This window comes from Silene latifolia, chromosome 9 (genome assembly GCF_048544455.1).
Source record: "Silene latifolia isolate original U9 population chromosome 9, ASM4854445v1, whole genome shotgun sequence".
Taxonomy (NCBI): domain Eukaryota; kingdom Viridiplantae; phylum Streptophyta; class Magnoliopsida; order Caryophyllales; family Caryophyllaceae; genus Silene; species Silene latifolia.
In genome coordinates, this window is record NC_133534.1 from 37,631,503 (window position 1) to 37,643,658 (window position 12,156).

The 12,156-nt window shown below is 38.6% G+C and overlaps 1 protein-coding gene across 1 annotated transcript; it reads right to left on the reverse strand.

Moving 5' to 3' along the window:
• Positions 1–38: 38 nt before the first annotated feature.
• LOC141599602 (putative serine/threonine-protein kinase PIX13) lies at positions 39–4,992 on the reverse strand. Its single transcript, XM_074419669.1, has 6 exons — positions 4,636–4,992; positions 3,329–3,654; positions 2,015–2,150; positions 1,790–1,932; positions 1,552–1,675; positions 39–650 (listed from the first exon to the last, which is right to left on the reverse strand). Exons 1-6 carry the CDS (start codon positions 4,703–4,705, stop codon positions 223–225), a joined length of 1,227 nt encoding a protein of 408 aa, XP_074275770.1. The 5' UTR covers positions 4,706–4,992; the 3' UTR covers positions 39–222.
• Between the last annotated feature and the right edge of the window lie 7,164 nt (positions 4,993–12,156).

Consider the following 12,156-nt stretch of genomic DNA (forward strand, 5'->3'; position numbering starts at 1 on the left):
AAAGAATAAAAAGATTAATTAATCGTATTAGGCAAATATGATACAAATAATTGACATATACTACTAAACTTACATCGTGATCGGTCTCGATTTGTATACAATGAGTTAATTTCCGGACGTTATGGCAACAAAAATAAATCCATAAGGATACGAGTACACTTAGAGCATACAGATTTGACAAGAAGTCACAAAATGACTAGATGAAACCAGTTTATCCAAGTTTCATCTCCTAGATTGTACAGAATTTGGAAGGGATTGAAATTGAACCCCATTGGGTCGACGCTGACCATGGGAACGAAGAGCGCTGCCTGTTGTGGTTCTTCTGGGCACCTTTGCTTTATCGTCCACCGACTCAATTTTTATTAGGGTATCGAGAACTTCTTGCATCGATGGTCTATTACGAGGTTCTTGTGCAAGACACTTTAAGGCTAGTTCTGCAGTTGCTATAGCTCCTTTTGAAGGGTACCTGCCCTCCAATCTAGAATCCATGATGCTCTTCAACTTCCTCTTATCTGCTAAGAATGGCTTGATCCAATCAGCCAAAGAATGCCTGCCACTAGGACGGGATGTGTCCAGTGCCCGTAGGCCTGTTAGAATCTCTACTATCACAACACCAAAACCATACACGTCGCTCTTGATGTACAAATGCCCTGTTTGGAGTATCATAAATTAGTTATTAGGTCTTAAAACTTTCTTTCATAGATAAAAAAAAAAGATAATTTTACTGATACAGAACTAGCACAAAGCCAATCCCAATATGGTGGCGAGGCCACAAATCTTGAACACAAGGTCATTCTCTAATTATGGGGTCTTTTATGGGTGAAGAGAACCATAAAGATAATTTTCAGAATTTTAAACTAAATATCCCTCCGTCTTAGTGAATTCCTTACATTTGCTATTCACACAAAGTCCAAGGTATGAAACAAATGTACAATGTTACGCTTACTTTTCCTCTTCTATCTTCTCAGGGGTCTATTATTTGCACATGGATTTTGCAAGGGATTTTTGGTCATGTAACAAAGTAACAATATACTTAAAAAATAAACGTAAATAATTCATTAAGACACCCATAAGTGGAATACGTAAAGAGTTAACTGGGACAGAGGGAATAATGAGTACCCTCACTAGTTATGGGCTTTATGGCTACCATCAACCAATAACTTTACCGGCTAAGCTGACAATGTGTCATTATGGCCATATTGGGTCATTATGTTTTCAATATAGCTAATGTTAGCATTGTAAAACATCAATTTCCATTAGTAGGAGGCACTTATGGCTTGAGTTTGAATCCCGTGAGCATCAAAGGATCATAACTTCCCTTGATTCTTCCTTCACGGCCAAAATGATGAATAAATAAAAAATAAAACAAGTGGGTGTGGAGGCGTGCCACTCCCCTAACATAGTACCACGGCACCAACAATACTCCATTTATTTTGTCCCATTTTGACATTGGTGGTCAACTTTGACATTAACCTCTCCACATATATGTACCAAGACGAGAATAGAAAACAGAGTAGCTAAGAAAATGTTGCAAGCTCCAAAAAAAAATACCTGTTGCAACATATTCAGGCGCAGCATATCCATATGTGCCCATCACTCTTGTTGTAACATGAGACTGGCTAGCCGACGGACCTAATTTGGCTAAGCCGAAGTCTGAAATCTTCGCATTGTAAGACTGGACGTATGAAATTACAGTGATCAGAATTTTAATGTATTATAACCCAAATCATTGTTACTAGTACCATTGCGAACGGTTTATCGAAAAAGAGAGAGTTTAATGTCAACTTACACCATCAAGAAGTATGTTGGAAGCTTTAATATCTCTGTATATAACTCGACCATCAGAAGAGTGTAAAAAGGCAAGTCCACGAGCAGCTCCGATGGCAATTTTAAGCCGTAATCCCCATGGTAGTGGTTGGACAGCAGAGCCCCCTATATAAAACACAAACTTATGAAATCCCCATCTTTTGTTTTCATATAATTTCTACTTGGAATTATTTTAAACTGAACTTACTTCCAAAAAGATGGTTCTCCAAGCTTCCTCTTTGCATAAACTCGTATATAAGCAACAATTCTTCATCTTCCCAACAATAGCCAATAAGTTTAACCAGATTAGGGTGTGAAAGCCTTCCTAAGAAATTTACTTCTGACTGCATAAGGTTTACAATTGTTGAAGATTAGAACATGTCGCAATAAAGCATCCAAGGAGCATGGCCATCAAAATAGTTAACTTCCGAACAATTCATCCTTAAAACATATGCCTAGTTAGAATCCAACAGAAATCATAAATCAACATTAAATTCATGCTACAACGTTAGATTAAATCATCTACGCTGCACAATGATTTTAGTCTTTTGCTTTGTATCGTAGCTACTGCTGAAACTAGGACTGGAGACTTTCTCGTGACGGCTTAGCTAACTACATAAGGTTTACATCTTTTACTTTCTTTTTCTGCCAACTTTTGCATTCTAGAATAAGGTAGACTAACTTATACTGAATAATGCCACGGTCCAAAGTATTACTCTCTCCGTCCCAATCATTTGTTTACCTTTGATTAAAATACCCTTCACAAAGCATAAAAAGGGTAAACAAATGAACGGGATGGAAGGAGTATTAATTTATTGGTTGGCCTTATATTTCCAGTTTGTTAGGTGAGACACAGACATCCGTTGACTTTCACAATAGAGAGAACATATGGCACAACAAGAACTATCTCTAACTTGGTTAGACTTGACTAAATAATAAACCCAGCAGAAGAGTTTGACCAAAATAAACACCATAAGGGCACCCCGTTTCATACCATCCTAACCAATAATTTCTAGCAATTTCCATATTTCGGCACCATGACTAATCATTATTTTTGTGGCCATTGTATTTTGAAAGGGATGAATAAAACAAACAAAATAAAAATATCAGTAATTTCATGCCATGCTCTATTGCTCGTGCAAATCCAAAATTTGAACTGGTAACTGTCTTATAGTCATAGCTCATAAACTAATTAGGACATAAGAAATGCATGTCTTGCGCATGCATAAATTAATCATTTAGGACCATTTCAACAACACGCCATCAGTAAGTGCTCACACTGAAATTGTAAGCAAAGAAATAGTTTATTAGGCGCATACATATATGTCCTTTTCGAATTAGATCAAATGATTATCTCAAAACAGATATTTTACATTCCAATAATAACGATTTTGTTGCTTTACTATTTATTCCAGCCTAATGTACTTACTTCTAGTTTAAACCAACAGCAAATATTTGGTAAGACGGCAACACCTGGAGAAGTCAACTAAAGTGAGCTTTAAATGAACATCAAGATATATACCTGCCATTCTTCAAACCCTTGTGTGCTCTCGGAATTCAATTTTTTTATGGCAACAACTACTCCACTGCTGCTACTCTTAGTAGAATTCTTGGATTCGAGAAAACCTTTGTAGACTTTGCCGAAACCTCCCTCGCCAAGCAAAGTATCGCCCTTGAAGTTCCTTGTGGCAGTTTTAAGTTCTTGAAAAGTGAATTCTTTTAGATCTGGGGTGGGCAGGATTTCTCCTTTTGGTGATACATAATCCCCGCTTGATGCTGAAAACTGACTCTTGCTTGAAGCATTGCTGCTGCTTGTGACTGATGTCGTTCGACTTGACTGAGATATACCTGTTGGCATTCCAGAATCCAAAAAGATCGCCAATTCAGACAATTTAGAATGACTGAAACCCAAAAATTAAAATCTCGGTCTCCTGTAAGACCGTCTCAAGTTAATATACAGTGAGATCAACCCATTTAATGTAAACACCTCCCATAAACCCCTATTAACTCTAAGAATAAGTACCCAATTTTGTTTTGATTCTTACACGAGTAAGTCTTACATGCGAATCTGTGGAAACTCAAAAGGGTAAAAATCAGGCAGACCAACAAAGCAAGTAATCCGTATGTGACTATGTCCAACTTCATGTTTCCATAATCAGTTGTGACGAATAAACTTCAGAATTTCCATTTTTGGGTGTCAATAAATGAACTTCCTGGTTTCCTCCATAACCACTCAACGATGCGATCTGCTTGTCAAAGGAAAGGTTACATGCATTTGAACCTCCCTAGAGCCCAACTGGGTGCGATTTTTAAAGGGTCGTTGTAGGCGTCGACAATAGCGTAGCAAAGCCAAAATCTTTGAAGGGGCTAGCCTTACAGAGTTACCGTGATATGTACTACTACTACTACTACAATACATGCATTGCAGAAGCAAAACAAAACAATCAGCACAGAATCACAGAGATTAATCCAACACACATCTCTTACTCCAACCGTGAGGGAGGTTGGGGATTCGATTCTTACCCGCGCCAAAGTGCGCTCCTTTGAACCAAAAAAAAAAAAAAAATTTTAACGACAGTCGACAGCAATTTATAAGAGGGGTGAAGACTTAAGTTAAAGGGTAGTGCAAGTCAACTCTAATGCATGCATTGCAGGAGAAAAAACAATATAATTAGCACAAAATTACACAGATTAATCCAATAATTTACATCATAACTAATCAAATTCCAATATTTTACATCATAATTAACAGAAATACTGCAAACCCATAATAAAACTTAGCAAATAAAATCAATTAAACACATAAAGATATGAACTTTGATTAATTACCTGAACTTAAAGTAGTAGTAGTTTCAGGAGTAAGCTGATTTTCAGCTGGAGAACCCCAGCAATTACCCATCTTAATCTTCTTTCACTCTATCTCTTAATTATGTCTTGCAACTTCAATTAATTTTGTGGGTAAATTTTGTCAGCCAAATAAGTATAAGTTTAGCTGACAAAATCCCAATTAATTAAGCCAAAAAAACTTTTAATCAGAAAAGGGGGGAAAAAGGGATAATCTTGGTGTGAGTTTTACTTCTAAATATGACCAAAAACAAAATAATTGCAAAGGAAGTATATGTGTTTTTTCTGAGATGTTTCTATAGTTGTTTTTCTAATTTTTCAACCTCAAAAAATTAAGGAGACTTTTGAGGATGTGGGTGTTTTTAAAATGATGATGATTGACTAGAAGACCTTAACTAACTCGATAGGTCTTGCTTAAGACGGAGAAATCGGTCTTAAGGATAAAACGGATAAATATCATATTATTTGTATAGATAAGATAAATATTTTGCTATTTTCTATACATTTTACTTTTATTTCAGATTTACTATTTGAATGTTTTAAATTAAAAATAGATATGTCGGTTTTAAATGAGGGTTTGTATAACTAAATTCTTCGCCTATTTGTTAGTCTACTTTCTTGGTCATACACTTGCACCTTCTCAAACGGGTCCTTTCTATATTTGTACCCATCTCTATCACTATATGTACTAATGTACATCAATTTCAATTTTTTAAAGTTGTCAAAGGAGTGCCAATTTCATAAATTTATAAAAAAAAAATGCATGGTAAAAAAAAAGTAAATTTTAAATAAATAATTCCTCTGTGAAAGAATGTAGTATGTATATATAGAGGTGGCAATCGGATGGGTCGAGTTGGATTCGCTTCGAGTTGTTTCGGATTCGGATTATCAATTTTTCGAATTTATCGGCTCATACGCATTGGTGGGTCCAAACGGGTTTGGTCGAGTCATTTCGAGCCATGACTTAGTTCGGTGTATCAGGTTAGAATCGGTAACTCTTGGTCGGGTTTTGATTGTTACGGAATCGGGTTAGTTCGGCTAACATGACATGTTAACAATTCATAGTGGATTAAAATTGTTTCGGGTGAAAACAATCACGTCAACGCTCAAGCTTGGGTCAGGTCAACGTGTTCCTTGCGAAAGTTGGATGAGATGGTTCATCTGCTGCCTCAGATTGCACATTCACAAGCAACGCACAGGGCCTTAGGGGGTGTCTCGAGGGGGTCCTCTCTGATGCCCAAGTCAGTACGGTACTCTTGGATGTATAGCCGAGACCTCGCGTAAGGCCGAGTTCCCGGTTCTCTCTTAGATGGTTTAGATGGTCTTACTTCTAGAGAGAGAGTGTACGAGTTGTTTTTGTGATGTCTTTTCTTACAAGGATCTTTGTGGTCCAATGTAAGTTCTTTTTTTTGAAAGGAATCCAAGGAAGATATTTATAAGAGGATAAGTGTGTAACACTCCACGTTAATTGAATAGGTCTAGTGATAAGCTTAAATGACTAGTGCTTAAAGGGATTGAATGTACTACTCATATCAACAAAGTGCACTTTCTTTTATGGTCATCCATGCGAAAGAACTCCAAAGTTAAGCGTGCTTGGCTGGGAGTAGTCTTAGGATGGGTGGCCTCATGGGAAGGTTCCTGGGATGCGTATGAGTGAGGACAAAATGCGCTATAAAGGACATGTGTTATTCTGTGGGCCATGCACACAGCCTGGTGAGCTATCATAAGTAACCGCTCTCGACCAGGTTTGGACCGGAGTGTTACAAAGTGTACCTTAGGTATGACTTGACAGGTATTTAATCCCGTGTGACCTGTATATTGGCATACAGATCTAGCTAACTCGGCATGCCCCATCAAAAAAAAAATTAGAAAAAAAATGCAAGGTCAAAAAAGTACTCTTCTAAATAGCTATTTTCTCTAGAAGAGAATACAACATGTATACTCCCTCCATACCACACCAATGGCAACATTGAGAATCTTGGCACTATTCATGGTGTAATACTTTGGATTTATGAGTTGTTGGGTACTCTATCGAGTAAGGCTTACTCTGTCGAGTAAGAGAGTTTTGCGTACGAAACAGTGTTCTGTCTGATGGGTACTCGATCGAGTAGGAGCCACTCGATGGAGTAGGGGGAACTCGATCTAGCAACGCGAGAAAGATATATAAACACCTTTCGTCAGTTTCTTTTCACTTTTTACCCTATTCTAAACTTCACAAAGATAAACAAAGTAACGTTGCTTTTCTCTTTCGCATTACTATCAAATCCCAAGGCTTGTGTCGTCGGAATCCAGAGTCCTTTACACCGTTGATACCGTCGCGTTGTGGGTAAGATCCTAGTATCGTTTTTGTATTGTTTCTTTGATTTTGTTTGAAATCCTAATTGGGTAAATTGGGAGTTTTGGGTATATTGTTGGTTTAGATGGTGATTGTATGATTGTATGTTTGATAGGAGGTGATTTCATAGAGGAACGTTTCTGATTCGCTGTTGTGACGATTGTGGTGATTGCATTTCCAGGTAGGGTTTTCCTACTCAGTTATTGGTTACATTGTATTGGATGGTTGGTTGATTGTTGATGGTTGTTTGATGTTATTGTCCTATATCGTATTCAATTGGTAATTGTTGATGTTGTAGTTGGTTGTTGTTGTTTGTCTGTGGTTCACAAGGTGCGCCTTCGGCTGAGTGGAGTCACTTGCGGGAGTGGCTTCACGCCCTTGATTCGCCCTTTGTGGAACCCGCCACAAAGGAGATGTGTACATTAAGGAACATGAGTTTGCGCTCGGAATAGATGAGCGGGGCTAAGGTGAAAACGACTGCGGTTGTAATACCCGCCCTGTTAGGGACCCTTTGACAATCGTTGACTGACCTTAGACACGTGTCTAGACCTTTGGAAGCCTTACGAGTTCAATCTTGTTACATAGTAACCTTTAAGTCTAGGAAGCTCGATCTAGCGGGGGCTACTCGATCGAGTAGCTCTGTGACTCGGTCGAGTAGAGGCCACTCGATCGAGTAAGTCCCAAACTCGATCGAGTAACAGGAGTTCAGCGGTAAAATATAAATCGTGGAATCGTGAAACTAAAATCATTTTATTTCATTTCTCTTATATCTAACTGTCGTCACATCTCTCTCCTTCACCCATATTCATCCTTTGGAGGCCTTTGTGAGTTGAGACATCATGGGGATGAGAAGCATGAGTCGGATAGCAGTCTTGTCGCCGGAACGCTATATATAGGTATGTCGTCATCATCATCATCGTCTTCCTTAGTTTTGGTTAGGTTGTGGTAGTAGTAATAGAGTTATCACACTGTTTGTAATAGGTGGTTATGGTGGTTGCTTGTCGTCTTATGATCGTATGCGGTTTTGCTGCGGATTGATAAGGTAGGTTTTCCTACTCAGTACTGTTGGGTGTTTAGTATGTGATTGTAATGTCTAATTGGATTGGTATTGTAGTTGGTAGTGTGGATTGGTTGTAGTTTGTTGTTGTATGTTTGTCTCTGGTTCGCGAGGTGCGCCCTCGGCTGAGTGGAGTCACTTGCGGGAGTGGCTTCATGCAATTGATTCGCCCTTTGTGGAACCTGCCACAAAAGGGGATGTGCACATTAAGGAACATGGGTTTGGGCTCGGTATTGATGAGCAGGGCTTAGGTGGGAAAGGTTGCGGTCCCCCACTGGCGGTGTGGATTACTAGTTGCGGCCGTAATCTTGTAGGACTTGACCTTCGGGCAGTCAGAGGAGTGTTGGTGATTGAAAGAGGTGTTGGGTGTATGTTGTTGTATCTAGTGTTGTGTGTTCCTTCAGTTACTGACCTTGTGTGGTGTTGTCTGTGTTTTCTTCTTGTGTTGTGTCCACCGTGATCCATTATGGTGAGCAGTCGGTCTTAGCAGGTTGATATGTGGAGCTTAGCTGGGTGCTTTGGAGGGACGAGTCTACCACGAGTCATGGCAGAGATAGTATCACATAGTTGATAGATGTCGTCAGTTGTATCTTTTATTTTGTTGAGTAACTTGTAATAAACTTAATTGTTCTTCTATTGACGTTTGATATTTACTATTCATCGGGCAACCGAGATGGTAACGCTCTTATCTGCTGGGGAAGGTCTTGTTAAGGCTCCTTGGTATATGAGGGTGTTACAACGGTCCCCCACTGTCGGTGTGGATTACTGGTTGCGGCCGTAATCTGGCAGGACTAGTCAGGTGATTGGTGATGTGACGGTGTTGGAGGATTGTATGTATTGTTGTTATTACCTTATCTTATATTGTGTAATAAGAACTGACCCCGTTTAATTGTTTTAAAAACTGTGGTGATCCATTCGGGGATGGTGAACAGTTATTGAGCAGGTATGATATGGATGCGCGAGGGATAGCGGGGCTTGAGTCATCATGAGTCGTTTAGAAGTCTTCCGCTGTGTCATCAAACTTTACATTTGCTTTAGTTGGTTTTGGATTTGGAACAATTGTATCTCTTTTGACAGTTTTGGATTTTGTTATGTAATCGCTTTAAACTTATCTATTAAAGTACGTTCTTTATGGTCAATTTGATATACATTGCCTCGAGTAACCGAGATAGTAGCACTTTCATGCATTAGGTGGTCTTGGTAAGGCACCTTGGTGTATGGGGGTGTTACATATGGTCGTAGGGAATTTTTGATATTATTCTTAATCTATAAGACAAAATATAGTCATGTGAGATCTTGTTTGATTTATCGTCGTGAATACTATAAGCATATCAAATTTTAATAATTTTTAATAATGTGTAACTAAAGATATTCACGTTGCAAAATGTGTCTCGACAAGTGTGAATAAGTCAATGTTACCATTAGTGTGGTATGGAGGGAGTATTATATAAAATAAAAAAATACGAAGTATAATATCATTAAGATTAGTCTTCGAATATATATACAATTAGATAAGAGGATTTTTAAGTTCATATGAGTATGTCGATCAATATAACAACTATTTATTAAAATTATATCAGAAACTTCATGTAGTATTACTGTTGCAGTAAGTTGTAATACTCGCCGTTTTAGGGCTCGTTGACCAACCCTTTGACCTTGGAGGACCCTAGTGAGAGATGGAACAAGGGAGATACGTATAGTCGAAGACCAGACCAGAAACTTGATCTAGTAGCAGTCACTCGGCCGAGTAAGAGTAACTCAACCGAGTGAGGTGTATTCGGTCGAGTAGCAGGTGCTTACTCGACCGAGTACTTGTTTGACAGCGTGATAGTTTATATTATACAGAGGTCTGTCTTATAACATTTCATTTTATTATTCCGTCACTACCTAAACCTAATATACTCTCTCTCTCTAACCTCTCATCTCTCACTACCCATCTATCGTCTTACCATGATCTAATCCGGGGAGGTTGACAGTCTATGCATGAGGTCTTCGAGTCGGGTTTATCGTCGTCACCGGCATCGGTCGCTCTTCAAAGTGAGTTTGTGATTTATTATCTTTTCTGCAGTAGTTTTTGGAATAGCTTAGTGATAGGATACGATTGTTGTTGTAGGATACGATATGGAGTATTGCGTGACATGGTGATGGGTGCGTTCTATGGTTTTACGAAAAGGTAGGGTTTCTCTACTCAGTTGGCTGTATAATTGATTGATTGTTTGTGATTAATTGTTGGTATCTTGTCTTTGATTGGGAGTAATGGAGGTTGATCAGATTGTATTGTTGATTGGTTGATTGTTGTGTAACTAAGTCGGGAGATGGTTCCATACCCATGTTCTCCCCTTGTGACTCCCGTCACAAGGGGGATGTGCACATTAAGGAGGTTAGGTGGTACGGCTGCGGTTTCCATTGGCGGTGTGGGTTACCTGTTGTGATGGTTAACCTGGTAGGGCTACACACTTTAGTGTGTAGTCAGTGTTTGGTAATTGTTGGAGTTGGATATGGACTGATTGTATTGTTGTATTTGTTTCCGCTACGTATGCTGATTTGGTTATGCAGTTAACTGACCCCGTTTATGTTTTCAAAACTATAGTGATCCATTCGGGGATGGTGAGCAGTTGTATAGCAGGTTGGATGTTGATGTTGTTCGCGGGATATGGACGAGATCGAATCATCACGCTGACGCTTATGCTTAGTAGTCTCATCAGTAGTTTCGGAGTGTTTTCTTTTGTTGTGTTGTATAACTGTAAAGATTCATTTAATAAACGTTCTGTCATTGTCTTTTGATATACTTACCTCGGGCAACCGAGATGGTAACACCCTTATTTACTAGGGAAGGTCTTGTTAAGGCTCCTTCGTAAGTGAGGGTGTTACATAAGTAGAATATATTTCTGATGTAGTACAACTGGTGTCTGAGTTTTAAAATAAAGTTTTCAAGTTTTATTTTAAACATTATGAGTTATACTATAAAGTTTCTGTGTTCGTTCACTTAAACATAAAACTCAAAAATATATAATATAATTCAAAAACACTACATATATAAACTCAAATAAATTTAAGTTTTGACGTAAAAAAAACTAAAAGTAACTTACAATTTTTATAAAACTCGGAAAAAATACACATTAAGTCAGTTACATATTAGGTTTAATATATTACGTCTGATGTATGTTCCCGTTTTTCTTCGTGTTGGGTTTATGTTTTCACGCGGTACCCTAATGATTAAGATCGTGCACATGGTACTCTGGTGGTTTCATTTATATGCAAATTATATGTAATGCCACAAGTTTATGAGTATAGGGAACTCAGTCGAGTGGGGATACTCGACCGAGTGGGTCATCGGGTGATCAGAGTTTGGCTTCTGGAGTGTTAGCACTTGACCGAGCTTGTTGGTACTCGGTCGAGTATGTCAGGTACTCGACCGAGTGCCCAGTTTAGTTACGTTTATTTTCCTAGGTTTTGATTAAAATAATTGGAGAATTATATAAAGGCGTGTTAATAGTTTCTAATCATTTTTTAATCACTTTTCTCAAACATAAACTCCGTACACTGCCTCTCTAATCATTCTAATCTTCTCCAAGGCGAAGGTTGTTAGATCTTGAGTTTTAGCATCTTATTCCGTGTCAATCGCAGTAGTGACTATTTCATGGAGGATTGTTATTGTTTTTACCTGTGTGTGCTTGGATTGCGAAAAGGTAGGGTTTTCCTACTCAGTCGGTTGTATAATTGATTATAAGATGTGATTGTGGTTGATTGTTTTGTATTGTCGTTATCATTGTGATGGAGATTGTACTGTGATCGGTTGTTGTTGTGGGACCATTTTCGGGAGATGGTTCCAACCCTATTTTCACCCCTTGTGGCTCGCGTCACAAGGGGGATGTGCACATTAATGATCTATGTTCGTTTGTTGCGATGAGCGGGGCTTAGGTGGTAAGGTTGCGGTCACCACTGGCGGTGTGGGTTACCTGTTGCGATGGGTAACCTGACAGGGCTACACACTTTGGTGTGTAGTCGATTACTGGTTATATTTGAAGTTGTTGGATTGTTGGTTACAGTTTGTTTGAGTTATATTATTGTAATTCTTATTTTGATTATGTAGTTGACTGACCCCGTTATTGTG